We start from the raw sequence: 21,631 nt of genomic DNA on the forward strand, positions 1-21,631 counted from the left end.
GAGTTTATTGTATGTAGGTAAATTATTTGCTTAGAGTACAGTAGCTATCTACTTGTACCTAAATGTGTTGTGAGTATCTATTGTTTGCAAGTTGATTGATGTGAGCAGTGGCGTTCCCAAGACAAAAGAAAATAAAAATAATGACTGATAAAAAACAATAGAAAGTACAATACATCGGTTACTTTATTTTCATCTTCTTCTCATTAGTCTCATTCTAGATGTAGGTGGATCGTTATGTTTGTTTTTTTACCCTTTTTAGATGCGTATGTACCTACCTACCTTTAGAGGCAACTAATTGAAAAATGCAGAGAGTTTAATACCCCTATGATGTTATACTTTATTGACTATCAGAAGGCATTCGACTGCGTAAGATGGAACTGTATGTGGAAGGTACTTCTGGAAATGGGAGTTCCATCACACCTTACCTGTCTTATCAAAAACTTATATAACAATAGCCACACAAAGGTAAGAGTAAATAGTGCGTTTTCTGAGAACCGAGAAGGAATCAAGAAGAGAATCGAGAAGGAGTCAGGAATGTGTTTTATCTCCCGTTATTCAATATATATGGAGAGCATATAATGCGAAGAGCCCATGATCATTGGCAAGGCGGAATAACAATTATTGGTGGCCAGAAAATAAACAACTTAAGATTCGCAGATGATACCACACTAATCGCTGCTGATGAAAGAGAACTCACAGAGCTGCTACACCGGGTAGAGGAAGAGAGTCGCAAATACGGCCTCCTTATTAATAGGAATAAGACCAAGTTAATGGTTGTTCATCGGGCCAACCTTCTATCAATACCAAGTACACTCCAAAACCTCGAAACAGTCGACGACTTTGTATATCTGGGATCGACCATCAGTGGAAAGGGCGGATGCGAAGCGGAAATAAGAAGGCGCACACAGATTGCAAAAAATGCGATGAAACGCCTTACCACTATATGGAAGGATCGGGGAATTTCGATTGCCACAAAAATGATGCTTGTGCAAACATTAGTGTTCTCGATATTTCTATACGGTGTCGAGTCGTGAACACTGAAGGCAAGGGAGCGGAAGGCAATTGATGCCTTTGAGATGTGATGTTGGCACCGAATGCCGTTTCTTGGACGGAGCACAGGACGAACCAGTCAATCATCCAGAGACTAAAGATAAAGGAACGGCTCTCGACGATATGTCAGAAGAATTCTGCAGTTTTTTGGACAAATTGTCAGGCGCGCATCGGACAACCTGGAGAGACTGGTGGTTTTGGGTAGCCTCCAGGGAAGGCGAAGCAGAGGAAGAGCGTCTGCGCGATGGAGCGACCAAGTGAAAGAGCTGACTGGGGACACCATTTATTCTGCCCTGAGAGAAGCGGATGGAAAGTCTTGGTCGCTCAAAGGATGACGAAATTTAAATGTGATCACGATCCTCAGCCATGAGTGCACGACCAAGAAGACAGTACCTACATAAAGAATAATATTGATCACGGATGCTAAAATAGGTGTTTAATTTCTAGTCCATTATACCTAAGTATACTTTTGTTAGTTTTATGGGAATATTTGATAATGTCATTGGTGGCGCTTTTAGCAGTGGACTATAATTTGAGGATGATGGTTGGTGGATTACGGATCTAGGGGGAGGGTGGATTTACACAGGATGCCAGACACTGACCTTTATGTTGAGAGGGCTGGCGCTCGCTGGAGCCGGTTCGGTGATCACGCACTCGCGCACTGGTAAACGGACGATTCGGAATGTCACTCTCACGGTATCACTTGTGTTTTTGATGATAACAAGTTCAAGATGGATGATAGACGCGACGTTCGCTCAAACCGTATCTGATTTAGCGCAACGCTTCAGGATATGGGGGCCATGTTTATAGGTATACCTATCTAACCACAGAACATTTTGATTTCCTTGTATCTAACCCATCGCTTCTTCTTACTCAGCGTGATAGAGGCTGCTGGTTCGATGTCTTATCTCTCTGTTACTATTAAAGTTATTAGGTATCATTGCACACCCTTTACCCGCCGCAAATATCTATTCTCGAAGGTCAGTTTACGGTTGTTCGGAGTCGACGTGTCGAATGGGTGATATTTGATTGTAACCGAGTCATGAGTCCCAGACACCTCGCATCGAGTTGAATGTAGCTTCAGTAATAATTACCATTTGGATAGCGAGCTTTCTTCGCAAAGTGCCATTTACCGTGATATAACCAGGGCTCGAAATGGACCGGAACGCACCGGAGCGCCGTTCCGGGTCGTAAAATCGGCAACATTGTCGTTCCGTCTCATGGAAAAAATAATATTACCATTTGAGCTAGAATGGCCATAATAATAACAAAAAATCACACACTCATTTTTTATAAAACACATAAAATTAGATAACTATGTTAATATTTTCATAAAATTACCGAGCGCTCCGGTTCGTGAAATTCTCCATTTCGAGTGCTGGATATAACGTTATCTAACGTTGTATAACGAACGCTGGGCGTGGTGTGTCTCAAGAGCATCTACACAAAACCTTGGTTGGTAGGAATGCTGTAAACTGTAGAGTGTACCCAAAGAGATTGGACTCCTACAGTCTAATCTCTTTGAGTGTGCCTGATTCTCCCTGAATTCTGCTGAAGCTTGCAATAAGGCACCGTAAACTGTCTGAAAGCTGATAAATTTTCCCTCGCAGAAATCAAGTTACAATAGCTGACCGACTCTTCTTTTCCAATTACCACGTCCTGGGAATTTTCAAGACGAATTTTGCCAAACGAGCATGAAAAACATTCTATAAGGCCAACAGTGGATGACCGGTAGGTAACAAATGTTCTAGAATAGAGGTCTCGAACGGGGCGTCGAAGTATCTCTTGGAAGAACCTCCACTAGATAATATCAGAAGAGTCGCCAGACAGAGTTGGATGCAGAAGACACAGCTCGCTAGAAAGCAATGTGACCGGGACCAGAATTAGATTCTGCAGGCCGAAGAAGAACAGTACCTACCCCTATGCACTGAGCTGAGACCTTATTATTTTATTATATAATAATAGCCATTCGCCCAATCTTTTAAAATGATCAATAGATATAATATCGGGTAGAAAAATGTAAAAAATGCATTTTAGGTAGCTACCTACCACTGGGCGGAATATAATATGGGTGTCCACAGAGTCAAGGTTATCATAACATACGTTTTTTCGAGGAACGATTGTTAATCGCCTAACCCTTCGGGTTCTTGGTTGGAAACGAACCCACGCACCGCGTACTGCGAGCCACGGTTTTAGGGGCAAACAATATATTATGGCGCTAGTGTCACCGCGGGGCGAAAGTAAAAGGGAGCAGAAAAATTGGAGCACTACAAAATAAAGCTGTAAAAGTCCTCAAGTTAATTAATTGAGTTAGCATTTACTTGGTAGAATTCCATTTTACAAGAAATGAAAATATAATTAATATAAACCAGGTTTATATTAATTATATTTTCATTTCTTCCTCAAGTTAAGTTTTTTTTAAGATTCGGTTCCAGTAGAAAACATTACAAAATTTAACTAGGTAAGTAATTACCTAGGGTTACATCTACCTAGGTACATTCAACAATATAATATAGTGTTAGATACCTATCTAAGTATCCATCTATGGTTATATTATAAAACCAAAGAGCTGGTTTCTCAGAGGTTGGGCGGTTAAGTATCTACACTATTTAATTAAGATAATATTATCCTTACAAGGAGGAACATACTGTTGATCGAGTTATCAATTAAATAAAATGTTAACATTATAAACCTATGAGTGTAAGTACGATACGTGACTTGAAGGCATTTTTTAAAAAGAATAACACGTCAAAAATTTATTTAAAAAATTATAAAAATAAAAACCTATGCGACCTACTGACGTTCGTCACTGTTCTGGCAGAAGACATTGATTCGAAACAACGACATATTGAGTTAGTCATACCAAAATGTTCCTTATTTCAAACTTTACCGTCTGGAAAAACACATTAATTTTTATAAAATATACATTTACTTAAAAAATAGTTTTTGTGCAAACGCACTAAATGAAAAATTACGAAATGTTGCCTGGAAGTAACAACTAATTGAGTTAGTGTTTTCTGCCAGAACCGTTGTAGGTTTTCACCATATACTGGCAGCGACTTAGTGTCTATATTCTTTACATTCTACAGCAATATGATCTGGAGAGAATTGACAGAGCCTGATTAGCAAAAATAAATATTGCTTTTAGTCATCATAGTCCTTTTATTTATTCATTTATTATTTTATAATCAACATCGACAACAAGCCACTGATGTATAAAATACATTAAAAAGATTATTTACATGTAGTCAGGTGCGTTACCTAACAACCCGTATACATAATCAGAGAGACATACTTTCTTCTGTGATTTGTTTACTTGAGATGATAGTATACACGAAAGGTTATGGTACCAGGTCAGGAAGTGGTCGTGACTTCCAATCCTCACCTCCGTAACTTGGTTGAGAATCCCGCGCGTACATCGGATTCGTTGGAATCATATAAAGTTTGTTTTGCAATTTGTCTACCTGAGATGATAGTATACAGGAAAAGATATAGCACCTTGCCAAGGAGTCAACGTGGCTCTCACTCCTCACATCCTCGATGGGCACCGCGAGCGCACCTCTGATTCACCTGCACAATATGATATACCTACACGGTCTATTTTGTAATTCGTTTACCTAAGACGATAGCAAGTGGTACAAACGAAAAATCACGGTAGCAGCATCGGAAGTAGGTCGTGAATCCAACTCCCCACTACTTAACTTGGAACTACAATTACACTGTGTGAGCATCTTAATGTATATGAGAGACGCAGTATGACTTTGTATATTATTTAACGTTGGCCATTGTCAAGAATATAGGCATGGTGCCATTGTATCCAGCCAGTGTATTGGTTACTTTGGTGTTAGCATCATTCTTCTTCTTCATAGTAGGAACCTCATGGCCGAAGGTCGTGATTCGTATGGGCTCCACCCCTCTGTATACCGAACTTCGTGTTCGAATCAACTACTTCTACTAGTGATTCTACTAACAAAGCTCACGTGACTCTTCTAACATGAAAGAGGCAGTTGTTTCATTTGTGATATATCTACCCGATGCAATAGGAAACTAGGTCATGTTTCCAGTCGTAGAAGTGGGCATGCCTTTCACGAATCACCACCTAACTTGACTACATGCACATGGTTAATTTTCTATTAAGCCACTGCTGAGACACTTTTTTGTAATAATTGTGAGAGATGCAATTTATTTTATGGTTCGTCTGCAAGAGCCAACGCAGTAACTCAATTGATATTTTTTGGGACAACAAGGTGTATGTAGGTGGATGTGTATTCGATGAATTGTTCGCAAAGTGAAGCTGGGCTGAAAACCTTTGACCGTCCGAATAATGTCTTCAAAAATGACCCGTGCCTAAGCGCAAAATGTTAAACCAGTGTGTGCTTCCCGTAATCACAAGTGAGTGTGAAACATGGACCCTAAGTAAAGGAGAGACCCAGAAACTTATAGTAGCACAGCGTGGTATAGAGAGGTGCATGTTGGGCATAACGCGAAATGACAAATACGGAATGATTGTATAAGAAAACAGACAAGGATTTACGATGTAATAGTATTCTCTAAAAACCACAAATCGAAATGGGCTGGATACATAGCTCGAAAAAGGGACAACCGATGGACAAATGTAGTCATCCAGTGGTACCCAAGAGGTACAAAACGTCTCCACCAATAGCTGTTGATAATTTATACCATTAAAGTGCAATATTACTTACTAATATACTAATACTAGCTAATACACATACATACAATACACAGGGAATTATAAATATAATATTATTTATTTATAATATTTAACAAAATATTGCTAGTTCGGTAACTTACAATATTAATGTCTAAATAAAACACTTAAAAATACGTAATAAAACCATCGTATACAAGGACCACACATTAAAAAATAGGTAGGTAAGTAGATTATAAATACAATTACATCGTATAGGTATATTCTTTATGTAGTTTCAACATTAAATTATTTAAAACCAATAAAGACATCTCATAAAATTCGTATTGCATCTAATTGGAACAGCAATCTAGCGCCACATGTTGTAGAATACGTATTCCCGGTGAAATGTTCAACGAAGAACTCGTCATTTGATTAAATGTTGCACGAACTCATGTTTCACGTACTGCGGCGCACGAATAAGTGTTCTACGTTGAACTGTTTACGTACAAATTTCCGGATACGCCGCAAAATAGACCTAGAGGCCGCTAATCGATGAAATGGTTAAGTACTGTGGAAGTACGTGGCAACGCAACGCACAGGACCGAGAGAAGTGGAATCAGCTTGGAGAGAGCTTCATCCAGCAGTGTATTGATTCAGACTGATGATGATGACTCTAACGATGCTACTTTTCCACCAATGATAGTCACTCTGAAATTCCCTTTATTAATATGTCTTCTACTTGTCATTATTTACACATGTACCTACTTATAATCTCTACGATCTATAAAAATATACTATTGCAGTATGTATCTACCTATCTCATTTTTTTATAAAAATACCTAGATAATTTTACGTACTAAAATTTTTCCCTAAAACTATGACAATGGCTTTAGAATACTCTGCATTTTTCTCCTGGCAGAAAACACTAAATAACACTTAGTGTAATTAGTACCGCTGAAAAAGACAAAATGTGTTCTGGCAAAATACACTAATTCGTTTTTTTATAAACAAATAAGAAAATAAACATAAAAACAGAAAATTTTACTTTAATTTTTTACTTTCACCTTCTTAATAAATAAACAGTCTTTATTTTAAAGTCATCATTTTTACGATTACTTAAGAAACTCACGTGATAGACCATTTCAAACATTTTAAAAACTTCAAAGTCAAATTACTCGAAACTAGTATTCTCCAGTTAGTGAGTTCTTCCTGAACAGAGACGGTATGTACAAAATTATTAATTAAAAGTATACAGTATGGTTAAGTATAACTAGATGCTATCCATAAAAAGTATCACGATGAGAAAAGTTGACACATCAACCTTTTACGATATTTTCTATGGTTTACCAATCTGATTAGATTTGTGCACAATAATAATCTTGACTGTGTTTTGACATTTTTCATATTATTTTCTAAGATTGATTGCAAGCACACATTGATGTGATAAAGTGGTTGGTGATTAATTATATCATTCAAGATGAGTAAGCACATGTATTCCACTGTCAATCTTTCCGACAAGGAATTGAAAGAGCAGGGAAATAGGCTATTCAGTTTAAGGAAATACGAAGATGCAGTAAACCTTTATACAAAAGCTATCGTGAGTGTATTTTAAAGATTCTTAATAAATTGATACCGTGCAGTGATATAACTAGTAATCAACGGAGTATTTTTGCCTGGTATTAGCGGCAAATAAGGTTTTTGACGTTTATGAAATTTAATTCTGTCATTGTTATTAGGTTCCTCTCTAACATGCTAGATTTATTTAACAATTCATGCTGTCGCCAGTGGCTTATTATATGTTTAATCATTGTCAGGTGTATTTTGCAAACTACTATTTCGTAATAAAATAGTATTTTTGTTTGACATTTTGTAAAACATTGAACCTAACATGGTTCTGTTTTCTTTTATCAGGGTTGCCAACTCACACTGTCTTGATCTTCGGCCGCCGAAGAATTTAATTTTCACAAGGGTCAGGGGTCAAATAATTACTTGTTTATATAAGAAAAGTACTTATATAAAATTAATTGACAATACTTGAATAATTGATGCATGTAATTAAATATGAGTTAATAGCATTTGTGTAGTGCTAAAAGTAAGTCCCAGAATGTTTTAGGTACCCTCTCCCTATGTGTTTTGTACCCCGTTTACATGTGCATAGAATTACTGTGCACAGTAAGAAAATGTATGGGGAAACATGTATTATCCTGCAGTTGGCAAGATTGCGTGCATAAATCAAACAAGTTTGGAAGCTTCTGAATTTCCAATGCGACAGTAAGATTATTTCAATCTGTGCTTGAGCAGTAGAACGATAGTGGCGAACCTGCCGGCAAGAAAACGAACGTTCACATTGACCGATTTTCACTGCTGTCATATAGTATGAAATAGTACCATACAATGACAACATCGCGTCTCGCTCACTCTCAAAGAATGAATTGGAGAGACAGTCAGCACTTTTACGTGTAAACAGTTATTGTCATGATAGTTTAAAATAAGCACTATGGCCGACAGTAATTCCATGCACTTGTACAGGCACTATTAAGAATTGAATGTCAGTCATAAATTAGTCATGTGGTCAGTGTATCAACGTAAGATATATGTTAATGATCAAATTGGGCAAAGCGTTTGGAAGATCAAAGATTATAATTTTTCCAATGATCAATTTGGAATTAAGTACGACTGTTTAATCACTTTTTTCACATCCAGATTATTGGGTATGAATAATATACATATTTAAGTTATCCCAAGTTTCCCAAAAACAACAGAATTTTCTGTATTGATTGATGATTCCACATTATTGTGTGTAATACCCCGTTTAGTCGGCTCGCACATCACAACTCGCCTCGTGTGCCTGACAGCCATAAATCAAAACTTCCGAGACCGGCTGGCCAGTGTTGCATGACACAACCTCGCACATCTATCTAGCGACAGTCGCTCGTAGCCTTCAAAACGTATTGATATTTCATTGCGGTGATCGGCGAGCCGGTATAGGAATGACCAATTCGTAGGTGTTTCTTTGTGACTTCGACCCTCCGACTCGGACCCCGAGAAGGATGCAACATGTCGAATGCAACAGCCAGATGTTTTTTTCAGACGATTTTACGATCAATCTGCGAAGCTCCATTTGGCAAAGCGTGTTATGTTGTTTCGTTAAATAACGATGACGTCACATCGACATATTCGACATATAGGCGAGACGAGTTCTTATGTGCGAGCCGACTCATACGTGCATGGATTTACTGACAGTACATAATATCATGGCGATTATAAGAAAATGCACATGTAAACATGTATTATCGTGCTAGTTGCAAGATTGCATGCATGGATCAAAAAAGTTCAGAAGCTTTTGAATTTTATAGTTGGAACTTGCATGAGGTATGCGCGGAAAAAAAACGGACTAGACCACGCAGAGCATTTTTGACGAGAAAACAAAACATATCACTTGAATATAGATTACATTGTTCCAGAATGCAGCATCCGAAATGCCTACCGGAGAAGTTGCTCTGCTCACAAAGTAAAATTATTGTAATGAAATGAAGATGAGTCATTAAACTATTCTAGATACATCGGTGGTGTACATTGCTAATTAAGAGCAATTAGTGATTACTGTAAACTAAAGATATTAAAAACATTAAATAACAATGGAGCCTAAATGTATGAAATTGAAACCAAAAAAAGGACCTCTGATCCACTGTTTAAGTTAGCTACAAGCAATGACATTAATATGGACGAATCATCTGGAAAAGAAAATGACACTCACTTTATTGTCGGGTCTGCCGAATGGCATAATCTGTTCTAACGCCATTACAATAAAGGTGATATTGCTATAAATTCCTGATGCTTTTTGTTGGGTCTGCCGAATGGTTCTGTTCGAACGGGTTCGCTCAAATGGACATTGACATTAGAAACACTGCTCTAACGCCATTACAATAAAGGTCATATTGCTATAAATTCCCGATGCGTGATATCGCATAATGGAAAGTGCGTGACGTCTACCTATGCATGCGAATGCGCGAATTTACTTGCTAGCTACTGTATTGAGTACGTCGTCCATTAATAATGTCATTGGCTACAAGTGACTTCGCTTTGCATGTTCATTTGCAGAGAACTTCACACTACTGCTATGACATTTCTTTGCCAATTTGCAGGGGATATAAAAAGATAATCTGTCTCGATGAGTAGATAATCAATCAGTAATAATACACTTCTGCATCATTATTTATTCGTATATTGTATCGGAAATATATGGCCGTATATTAAAGACCGTCCAACCTCTTTGGGTCGTATAGTACTGACATAAAATTCATGTCTAAAACAGGGTTCTTGTCAGTTTACATTTTACAGGAAGCCAGCAGCAAACAAATTTTGAAAATAGCCGATATACTGGATTATTTGTTGGGTTAGGTTAGGTTTTCATTCTTGAATTCATGAATTTTGCCAAAATCAGCTATGAACATTGAATTAATGTTCATATTGAATCTAATAAAATTGGAGACCATAATATAGTATACGGTCATCTCTTTCCGATAAGAAAACTCACGGAAAACTGTCCCACGTTGAAATGTTTTATGTACAATTTACATGTAACCGAGAAATTTGTGTAACATGTTAACATGTAAAATTTGTGTAAAATCGTTTATAATTCGGCCCCTTAGAGTCAAAGAAACCTATCTTAATTTTTAACAATTTTGAGTTACGTCTGGTACTAGACATTAAATTACATGTTACACACTTAACATTGACAAAGAAACTTATCAAAAAATTCAACGGATAAAAGATAATTCAATACATATCTTCTGCAAACACTTTCTTGTTAATGTCTGTGGAATGTAAGTTTACTTGTGTTTGGAGTCTCTTGTAAAGTAGAGAAAAATGAAATATGTTTCTTTGACTCTAAGGGGCCGAATTGCACGCGAGTAAGTAATCCAATGGACATAAAAAAATGCCGCCATTGTGTATGTAAGTAAATCAGCAATGGCAACTTAATCATGCATCATGCGTTTGCAAAATAATTTTGAATATCATAACAGGAATAGCTTATAAGATTCTTTCTATTTACCTATAGCCCAAATTTTTAGAAGCAAACTGATAAGTTACAATGACGATTGCATAAAGCATATTTTAGATTTGATACAATAATGAATTCTAGACAATAATATGGTAAATAATAATACTATAGGTAAATCAATTTAATATGATACATATTTAGATAGGTCTTTAAAGAATTTACTTATACTATTAATAAGATAAATTATAATTCAAATACCCCACCGACAAACTGTTACAACTGAAATAAGTTGGGCAATCAGCAGATGTGAGTGCTGACTTATCACGTGTTTTATTGTTGACAGATTAAGAACCCTTCAGTGGCCACATACTTCACAAATAGAGCGCTATGCCACCTGAAGATGAAGAGATGGGACTCGACCTGCACGGACTGCAGGAGGGCCTTAGACATTGACGCCAGTCAAGTGAAAGGTCACTTCTTCCTCGGACAGGCTCTGCTAGAATTAGACTCCTTCGACGAGGCCATTAAACATCTGCACAGAGGTGAGATGATTAATTGAACAGTGTAATGCATTAACTATAATCAGAGTTATCAGAAATCGGATAGACGTGTTCCACAGTTTTTTTCAGTGCCTCAGTGAGATATACAGAGTTTCATATTATCCGTGGCTCTGGTCAAAATGAATTTTATCTTCCTCCAAACTGCCAACTCTTACAAAAACCTAGGTGAAAGCTTTTCGTCTGGACTGGAATCTCTCAGTTTCAAATCGTTCGCTACTAAACTGAAGAGACGCGACATGCTAGTCTCCCAGTCTCTCAGTTTCCAGTATAAAACAGTGGTGCCAATATCAGTAGATTCCATGAAAAATTCCATGAAACAAGTCAAGATGTCAAAAGTTAAAGATGGGCGAACCGATTTAAAATTAAAAATTTGTGGCAGAAGTTGAGAAGTACTCCTGCCTGTATAAATACAGGCTGCCAGAATATTCCTGTAAAGATATTTTACGGAAAAAGCTCAAGAATGAAGTAGGTTGAGGTTATGAGATTATTATTGCAAGTGGGTTTCAGTACCGCCGTGTGCAAAGCATCAGTCATTGGCCAGTTTATGAGTTCCATCAGCAACGAGTTCGTCAGATTTTAGTTTCTCCATGAGCGAAAGGCCTCGGATTAAAAGAGTGAGTTGTGATAATTTACAATGTCAGTTGCAACCAGAGATACCAGATAAGATTTGTTGAAATAGCCAGAAGCCGTGATATTTTTAACTATTGCCCATCGATCTTATTGATAGTGTCAGGGTTTCTGTGTGTTTTGATGGCTCTCTTTACTAAGTGCGATAAAAATATGCCTAATTCCTATATATTTTATTCTACAATATTCACTATCAGTTAAACAGAACCCTTTTCAATACACTTGTCATGTTTGCATTCATACACTTAACAGTACTCTTGAGATTGGCTTCTACGATGAGTCTGAAACGACGAGGAAAAAAGGCGGAAGAATTCTCAGTGACAGTCGAAAAATCCAAATATGATGCCAAATAGCGTTTGTGAAAATTCTTGGTTTCGTTAGGTTGATAGTCCATTTAATGCCATATGCAACGACATTGTCCAGTTTTGGCAATCTACATATGAGGACTCAGGACCAGCGGAGATGGTGAGATGAAGAGTAGTGTATTATGCAAGGGTGTAACATAGTTAATTCATAAAGTTGAATGCCACGCTTCGATGTCTCCAGCAAAACACTATTAGAATCATTTAACCAGGAATATGCGGAGATGCGATTTTGGAATGATGAAATTTGACAGATCTTATGTGATTATTGTTACTTGTACTTGCATCAGGTCTACTGCATCGTTTTCTTGTTTCATGCCAAAACTACCAAGCATCGCAGTAATAGTAATGTCGTATGTTTATATCCTCGTGTCAAGCCTCTCGGGCACCATTAACACCAATGCTCTCCCCAAAGACGTAGACATTTTCGGTGACGTGCTATGTATTTTGTATTTTGTATTCAAAATTCTATTTTTATGTATAAAATTGTACTTAAGTATGTTTTTATTTTATTATTATTTATATTATTGTCTTCTCTCTCTTGAGGGTAATATTTTGTTATAATGTAAATCTCATGTTGTGTACGTCTTGAATTTAGATTTGTTATGTCCACAATGTTTTGTTTTCTTAAATAAATAAATAACTATTATTCTGTTTGATTATTTCCATAGCCAACGATTTAGCCAAAGAGCAAAAGTTAAACTTTGGTGACGACATTGCCGCACAGTTGAGGACCGCGAGGAAGAAACGATGGAACATACAAGAGGAAAAGAGAATAGCACAGGAGATAGAGTTACAGTCATACCTTAACAAGTAAGAAAACATCAGTAGTTATTCACTGCACATTTAATATTCTTTCCTGATAATTAGGGATTGCAATAACTGTATTTCAAATCCGGTATTCAATTATTTATCGGTACCGAAATACCGGTTTCAAAAATACAATATAACAGTATTTCCGGTATTGAGAAAGCGTAATGTTTTTCGAAATTGAAATTAATGTTATTTTGACATTACTTACTACTATATTGTGTATTAAATTTAATGTATAAGTTTTATGCTGTCAAAATGCAAATATATTGACTGAAACTAACAAAGGTTAAATAATATTAAAACAAAATACCTCAAATATACTAGACTGATAATTGTCTGCGATGAATTAACATAAATTTCGAAAAAGATAACATTCGTGGCTAATATTTCCAATTATTTTATAACTATTGATCCAACGTTGAAGCGTTGAATTTCAGAGACATTTCTGTACCCAGATTCCCACCTTCATTCTGTACCCAGATTTATTGTATTTGTAAAAATTAGCAGTTGTAAAATATTATGATCTATGCATATTTACAAAGGTACTTTAGGTTGCTATAAAATAGTGTTACAAATAGATTTTAATAGTCATATTTATTGATAGGTATTTATTTTTTTCTAAAATATTGTTTGACGAATACCGGTATTCAATAAGAAATACCGGTATTGATATATTCATTCGGTATTGCAATCCCTACTGATAATTAGGGGCAGATAAAAGATATTAAATCATTATCGCCATCTTCGCCATTCTTGGTCCACTGCTGGATGAAGACCTCCCATTGCTGTGTCCACTGTCCTCTTTCTTTTTTCTTTTGATCTTGTCCGATCCTAATAGGATCATATGGGCTTCCACAGTGTGGAAGTTTGTATTAACAGATTTTTGTTTTTACGAGAAATTGATGTTAGCCACTTGCTCAACCTATTAGGTCCATACTCTGACTCCAAACACACATTGAAAATGTGTATTTGCCAGACCCAAGATTTGAACCTGGAACCCTCGACATTATAAGCCGAAGTGAATATCCAAATCTATACCATACACTGAAGAAGTTAAAAGAAGGATTTTAAGTGCTATAACATAACATGTATGAATGAACCAGCACTGACAAAGCGCCTTACGTTAAATAATAGACCATAAGAAAAATGGAGTGTGAGAAGACGACATCTTTGGTAACTTGATGGTCTACAAAGAGACGAATGGAAAAAGTGAGCGGAGGATCGGACAGAGTGGAGGAGTCTACTTGGGACAGTCGAGGTCCATCCCAGGCTGCAGTGCCAGAGAAAAATTTTATTACGCAAATTATAATACTAACATTTGTGAATCGTAGCACAATTTTTTAAAAATACTTATCGACTGTGTTTAGGAAAAAGGGCGTAACCCTCACCGAACAAATTTTACAGGAGGGGCAAAAGACGTTTTTTGAATGATTTTAGTTTAATATTTTTTTAAAAATAGGCACACAATGGGTGCATGATGATTGATGATTTGGTGTAATATCTTTTCGATCTAATAATAATAAAATTAAAGAAGTTATTACAGAAAAATCATGAAAATTGAGGGTAAAAGCTTTTTCCTTAAATTAAAATTTAATTAAAGGTCAATTAAAACCTGAATTTAGATAATAATTACTTCCTTTTTACAGAACGTGTATTTAGTTGTATACATTGTTAATATCTAATAAAAGCACTTTTCGAAAAATCGAGGGTTACGCCCTTTTTCCTAAACACAGTCGTTATACAATATTTAAATACTATATAGTTTTAGCTTAAATATGTATGACTCATGAGATAGATTTGTTATTGGTGACATCACTGATAAAAATAATCTCTCATCTGACATATGAAGTGATGACGTAGATAACATGTAATATTATAAATTTATTGAACTTGCTGACAATGACATTAGGGAAGCCATAATCAAAACTGGCTTTAAAGAAAATCCCGTTGTTTCAAATGTCACAAATATTAACTGCCTTAGTCTCGTTGCTACATTCGTGATGTTATTATTTTCTCACTTGTTATTCAATGGATGTTTTGGCCAATTTGCTGACCCAAAAGCAATCGTCACGAATTGCATTCAAATCGAGCGTGTCAACAACTATGAATATCTCAGACTTCTTTTAATAATGAATTTAAAAGAATATGTACATAATATATTCTTTTTAACACAACAGGGCATAAGGCCCAATGACAGTAGTGCAGTAGTAGATGCGAAACGATCACATAAACACCCAGGCTTTGAGAAAACCACATAAATATATTGTGACCTCATCGGGAATCAAATCCGGGGCCCCCAGGTGAGAGTGCATTGCCTTACGCACTAGACCATAGTTGTCCGCGAAGATTTTTGGATTCAAAAATAGTTAGTATCCATTTTTAGAAGCTAATATTAAATTTCAAGTAATAAGTATCTTTCAGAACTCGTGCACCTATATAGTCTATAGTCATAAATCGTTTCATAGAAGGACGGGGACGTAGTTGTTTACCTAGAAACCCAACATTTGACGTGAAATTTATAAAAGAAAATCAAAAAAGAAATTTGGATCTCATGTAAATTCATTACGTCTGTAAATAAATTTAAATGGGCATGTTTTGCTTTCTGTGCAGGCTCCTAAATGAAGATATGGAAAGGAGGGTGACTGTCCTCAGATTGGATAGTAATATGAATGAAGAGGAAACGCAGAAAAAATGCCAAGTCATCGAAGAAGAAACAGTAAGTATTGTAATATTCAATATTAGCTATGTCAACTGTTTTCAGCGAACCAGATTTCATGTTTTGACATGACCGCAAACATACGAGGGTGGTCCGTAAAATAAGGTCTCCAATTTTTTTTCACAAAGAAAAACACGATTATTTGCAATTAATTATACATTGTTGGAAAACCTGCACTTTCTACTATTTTTCTACATAATCCTCGTTGCGATCGATGAATTTTTGCATGCGGTGTAGCATTTTTCGTATACCCGTGTCATAGAACTCTCCCGCCGTGGCGTGCAGGTTCCGTACGACCTCTTCTTTCAACTCCTCGTCGGTCCCGCCACTGACGGGACTGTTCTTTTGTCTTTGGTGTCATGTAATGTACCCAGGTTTCGTCGCCAGGATAATTGTATCCAAGAATTCCTCGTCCTCTTCTGCGTAGCAATCAAGGAATTCACGGGCCGCTTCAACTCGTTGCCATTGGTAATCTTCGGTGAGCATTTTGGGGACCCACGTAGGTTATCGAAATATGGTATGTTGTAACTTTATCACTACCTGAATTAGTCATGATCCGTGTCGACATTATTGCCCATACCAAAGGGCACTCATGACCAGAGTCGCCCATACGACTTGAGTCTCTGTGGGCATGCGCATTGATGACTCGCGCCGATAACGTAGTTTAGTTTTGAGCTGTCAAAAGTGAAAGGCTAGGCTGCGAAAAGATACTATTTTGTTATTGGGCTCGCTAGAATAATTACATATTATTATTTTATATTTCGCCAAAGCATTGCTATATATTTGTATCGTTCACCCAATTATTGCAAAAGATGTCAATCCCAGAAATAGTTACCTTTGCTGCACTTTTAGGATCACGTAATCATCCACGAAACAGATGAAATAATTATGCTAACTTATGTGATAATGCTTTTTCACTCAGTGATGCACTGTTTATACGTAATTTCCGGTTAAACAAAGAGCTTGTGAGGTATCTTTCACAAATTCTCACACCATAATATAGAAAAAATAAATATGGTTGTATAGCTTAAAATTAATCAAAGACGTAGAAGATGTATGTTATATTTTCACACATCATGACGTTCATAATATTATATCCATGGAGAATTAAAAAGTCGTAGGTAGGTATAATGTTGAGACGGACATAACCTTACCTGATTTCAATTAAGATCACTTAATTGAAACTTCTCCTTTCTTTTGCTCAACGAAGGACGTAAATTCATGTACCTATTTCCCGATTTATATGTTTATTTTAATATTTTGTTTCGTACAGCAACAAATAATCCAGTTTATCGGCTATTTTCAAAATGTGTTTTCCGTTGTATTCCTGATAACCGAACAGTACCGAGATACGATTTGGTTATCTGTTAATTTTAATGTTAAGTTTGATTTATTAATGCTCATTGTAGAATTTTTTTTTTCACAAATATAGGTACAGTAGGCGCTCGGTAATCCGGTGCTCATATTTCTTTACATATGCCGGATTATTGGATTTCGATAGGAAATAATTCTATGAAGGTCAAGTTCAAGGTCAGGCACCGAACTGCCGAACAAATGGCTCTCTGCTCTGTAATCCGGCAGTTTAATGTGAAACCTGCCGGATTATAGAGCAGGAGAGCTGAGTTGCAAAATGCCGGAATATTGGACGTGCCGGATTGGTGAACGCCAGATTACCGAGCACCATTTGATGAGCATGTTTAACTATATTTGGATATACCTCAACTGAAAGTCCTTTGTAGAATTCGATTAAATTCTTATCACGATAAGATGCTTTTGCTTCCTCGTTCTCTTGAAAATCTATTAATTCAAACTGCATATTTACGGGCACAGCATCCGGGTTACATGAAAAGGGATTTTGAAAAATATTAAAATTCATTTGATGTTTCTTAAAATCCAAGAAGCGCTTGGAAAGTCATGCGGGGCATAATTGGCCCGCGGGACACACTTTGTGAACTCTTGCCTTAAAGAATCATATTGTATTTTTGCTATAGAGACTTTAATGTGTATTCTTTTAACCTTCATTTACTCTCAGAATATTCATGTTTACCCCTTTTGGAGTAAATTACTCTTGCTCCCTGATCCCTGCCTTGACGGGTGCCTAGGGTAGTTTTCGCAATTGCGGGAGGGTGTATAAAAGCAATAATTTTGGCAGGTTCTATTCTGTATTCTATTTATTCAATTGAATAATAGTTTCATTTTGTTTCAGATTAATTACGCAAGCGAATTGAACAACCTGTTTGCAAAAATTGATGACAGAAGAAGAGTAAGTGTAATACTTTTTAATATTCATTATGTAACGGAAAAATGGCATATTATGCTGTACAGATTAGGATTTAATTTTATATATAGCGGCATGACTTCAAAAAGAGACCCATAGATGGCGCTGCCCATTGACTGGACGCTGCAAGCACTATGTAGACGGATTAGGATTTAATTCCATGTTGACTCCGAAATTGATATCTCTCACAGCCATTCAGTTTAGTCGGATTAGCTCTGATCCTTTTCATCATACAGGTCCTCTATTTTGAGACTGAGCACCTTACACTATCGAGATTCGTTTCTAGTGATAAATGTGGTATCTAGTTTTCAAATGTGTTACCTACACTAGTCCTTTGGCAAGTTCGTCTGGTTATTTGGTCGAGTGAGTCATCTTTTCGTGTACCGTTCAAAGTATTCTCTGTGAACACGGAATAAATACTAAAACCGGTGTTTCTATTTTATAAACAAAACATACTATAACTTACTGGCGACCAATGTGGACCCAAAGTATTTCTATTTTATAAATGAAATCCATCCTATAAAACTAATTAAACAGTGACTAACATGGCGAATGTGTTGCCGTTTTTAAAATTACAATTTTCCTCAAATTATTAGAATACTTTTAAATTGAGATATTATGTACTTGCAATGGTAAATGTATGGAAATTGCACAATATAAATTCAATAATTATAAATTAATAATTAAGTAATATAAACGTAATATAATTACTTTACCAGTGGTTAATTGAATAAATGCACTCAGTATGGATATAAGTGTCATTTGGACATCATTTTTTGAATTGTACAGCCAGTCCACGCATGTGTACTATATATGCCAATCTGATTCAATAGTTTGAATAATATAGTAATACATGTTTAATATTGCTGGTCTTTCGTGTTTGTATAGATAATTTAAAAAAAACTATACTTACTTAATTTCCGTATGGAATATATAATTAGGGGATAGCTTTCACTTTTCAATGTCGCCGCCATATGCGGCATCTGTTTGTCGTTATTTCTTATTTTTTGACTCGCACATAAGCCCCCCTCACATAACTATGATGTCTGATGATAACTATGAGCCATGTGATCAGTCATTGTGTCAGAAACAATGCTTTGACTAGTCATAGTAGGTACACAGGCAACATATAATTTAAAAATTATTATGGAACGGCGGAATCATTTTCATATAAACACCTTTTATATTTAAACTGATTTTATTAAAAGCTAATTAATATAATATATATAGCAAATTACTTTTTAGACAATAATTTGTTACAATATGGTTCTATACAGTGAATTCAGTCGATGCGTCTAACGTTGAATTTAAACTGAATTGTAAAGTTATTTTGATTAGGTATATTATAAAACAAACATTGATATTGCGTATGGAATTCGCAGACGACAATCGTTAGATAGAAGTCTGAAATAATTAATGATAAACCCAATCTTTATCAAATGCATTTTCAGACATTCATTGTACTGATTACTAACACTTGATAAGAATAATATAAAGATAAACTCAAATTGCAGGGCTATAACAAAATGATATTATGCATCTGGGCCTAAGGTTTCTTCATTGGATTTTCTAGATACATAATATCGTATCTTTTCTAGATACATAATATCGTGGGTATTCTGCGAAAAAGCACTAAGTCAAAATTTTGCTGTTTTGACTTAATGATGAGGTAATCTTATTAAGAGTACGCTCTATAGTCTACAAAAACACACACAGTCATATCTATAAAACTGGCGAAGATAAATTATGTTATAAGTCAAAAAGACATACATCAATTCAGAGAAAAGGCACTAAAGGGACTTAGTGCATTTGCTTCTCTCATTCTCAGGCTATATTCACAAAATTCTGCGTGCGAAACTGCACTTAGTCATACTCAAAGCAATATCGCAGAAAGGAATTTGCCTTTTATATGTATAAAACAAGTTAAGACCGTCCAAACTTTCAAACTCGATTATCTCAAAACTAGTATTTTTGACTTAATGCTTATTCGCAGAATACCCACGATATGTAAATACTACTTAATGTGTACATAATAATATGTAAATATTATTTAAATGTGTTTTCAGAAACGTGAAGTTCCCGACTATCTGTGTGGCAAAATAAGCTTTGAAATCCTCAATGAACCGGTCATAACTCCGAGCGGAATTACATACGAACGTAAAGATATCGAAGAACATCTACAGGTATGTAGAAACTAACTAAATATAATTCTTTAATGATGTACACAGGTTTTTATATTTGCGGGTATGTATTATCCTGTGGTGTACGACTTTATGGCGTGATGGTCATTGTGGAATGAATAGGGTCACTAGGTTTACAGTCATATCCCACATGTCATGATTTAGTTTGTATGAAGTGTATCGGCTGGTGTCGAATTAATATATGTGTACTTAAATAAGAGGGGGATTTGTAATTCTGTAGATCGCCTATAAGACGTCCACAGATATAGTGCACAGGTTACCAACCTGTGGGGTAATTTCGTTGACTGAAACTCTTAGTATTCTGTTAAAAAGTGAGAACAATATCAGAATAAAATATGCGATAAAAAGTGCAACGAACAATAAGTATATCCACAAACAAAAACAGTCAATTGCCAGTAGAAAAGATAATAAATAGTGTTGACAGAACGGAGAACTTTGACGTCCTCAAACTAATGGGAAAGGGCCTATAAGTTCTGTGTAGTATCGAAGCTAGAAAACAACAATGCCGCAGCATCATTATAAGAGGATTTATGTACAGCATTCTCCAATTTGTTATTCAAGGAAAGATCAATGGTAAACGTTTCAGAAGACGATGCTGCATTTTGTGGCTTAAAAGCTACCGTGATTGGTGCAGAGTGCGGGTACACTGGACTGTTCCATGTAGCAGATGGTCACGCAAGCCCTAATGGTTTCCCAACCTCCGTTAGGGGATATCCATAAAAAAACGTCTTCAAGACCCATTATGAAGTAAAATGATAACAAATGTAATGTTTGCTATTTTATAAATATAAGCAAATCCGGTTCGAAAATATGTAATGTGTGACAGAAAAGAAACATACTAGTAAACCTAAAAATGCCTTTTTATACAAATGTGGCAGGAGGTTGCAGGTTACATGGTTATTATAATATGGGGTCGTGACTTGAGAAAGGTTGGTATACTTAAAATCATGTAATGCCGGACAATAAAAAAAAAATGTTACACACGACATCGTAATATAGAAATACCAAATTCTGATGATTTTTTGTCCACTATTTGTGTGGTATAAATAGATTTTAACTAGTTTTTTTTAATTGGCTTTTTACCACTAAACCACAATTATTCAAAGATAAAGTTCAATGTTTATCTCAATGACTGCCTACATCCGTCTAACTTAGTAGGTTATATTATGGAAGTAATCGTAGGTACAATAGACATTGTGTTTGTAATTTTATTGTTTTCAGATCAATTTTAATAATTTTAATTGTAAGATATTTCACATCCTCTACAAATACAAATCACATAATAAATAATAATTAATTTGTTTAACATTTTATTTAAAACGGGAATGGGACAACTGGACGCCGCACTGTCGTAGACACGTAAACAGA

The 21,631-nt window shown here is 35.9% G+C and overlaps 1 protein-coding gene across 3 annotated transcripts in view; it reads left to right on the forward strand.

Moving 5' to 3' along the window:
• The first annotated feature begins 7,011 nt into the window (after window positions 1–7,011).
• The window catches only part of STUB1 (STIP1 homology and U-box containing protein 1), a 66,863-nt gene continuing 52,243 nt past the window's right edge, over window positions 7,012–21,631 (forward strand). For 2 of the 3 annotated variants that reach the window (XM_085949979.1, XM_085949980.1), the window contains exons 1-6: window positions 7,012–7,298; window positions 11,050–11,248; window positions 12,927–13,068; window positions 15,679–15,784; window positions 17,991–18,047; window positions 20,129–20,245. In XM_085949979.1, coding sequence (XP_085806105.1) covers window positions 7,179–7,298; window positions 11,050–11,248; window positions 12,927–13,068; window positions 15,679–15,784; window positions 17,991–18,047; window positions 20,129–20,245 — 741 coding nt within the window. In that variant the 5' untranslated portion in view covers window positions 7,012–7,178. Of the gene's footprint in view, window positions 7,299–11,049; window positions 11,249–12,926; window positions 13,069–15,678; window positions 15,785–17,990; window positions 18,048–20,128; window positions 20,739–20,829; window positions 21,225–21,631 lie in introns of those variants that run through there. The other variant, XR_015070990.1, reaches the window with a different exon arrangement.

The sequence above is a fragment of the Rhyacophila brunnea genome, unplaced genomic scaffold (genome assembly GCF_057557595.1).
Source record: "Rhyacophila brunnea isolate RB1 unplaced genomic scaffold, BYU_Rbru_1.0 scaffold_22, whole genome shotgun sequence".
In the NCBI taxonomy this organism is placed as follows: domain Eukaryota; kingdom Metazoa; phylum Arthropoda; class Insecta; order Trichoptera; family Rhyacophilidae; genus Rhyacophila; species Rhyacophila brunnea.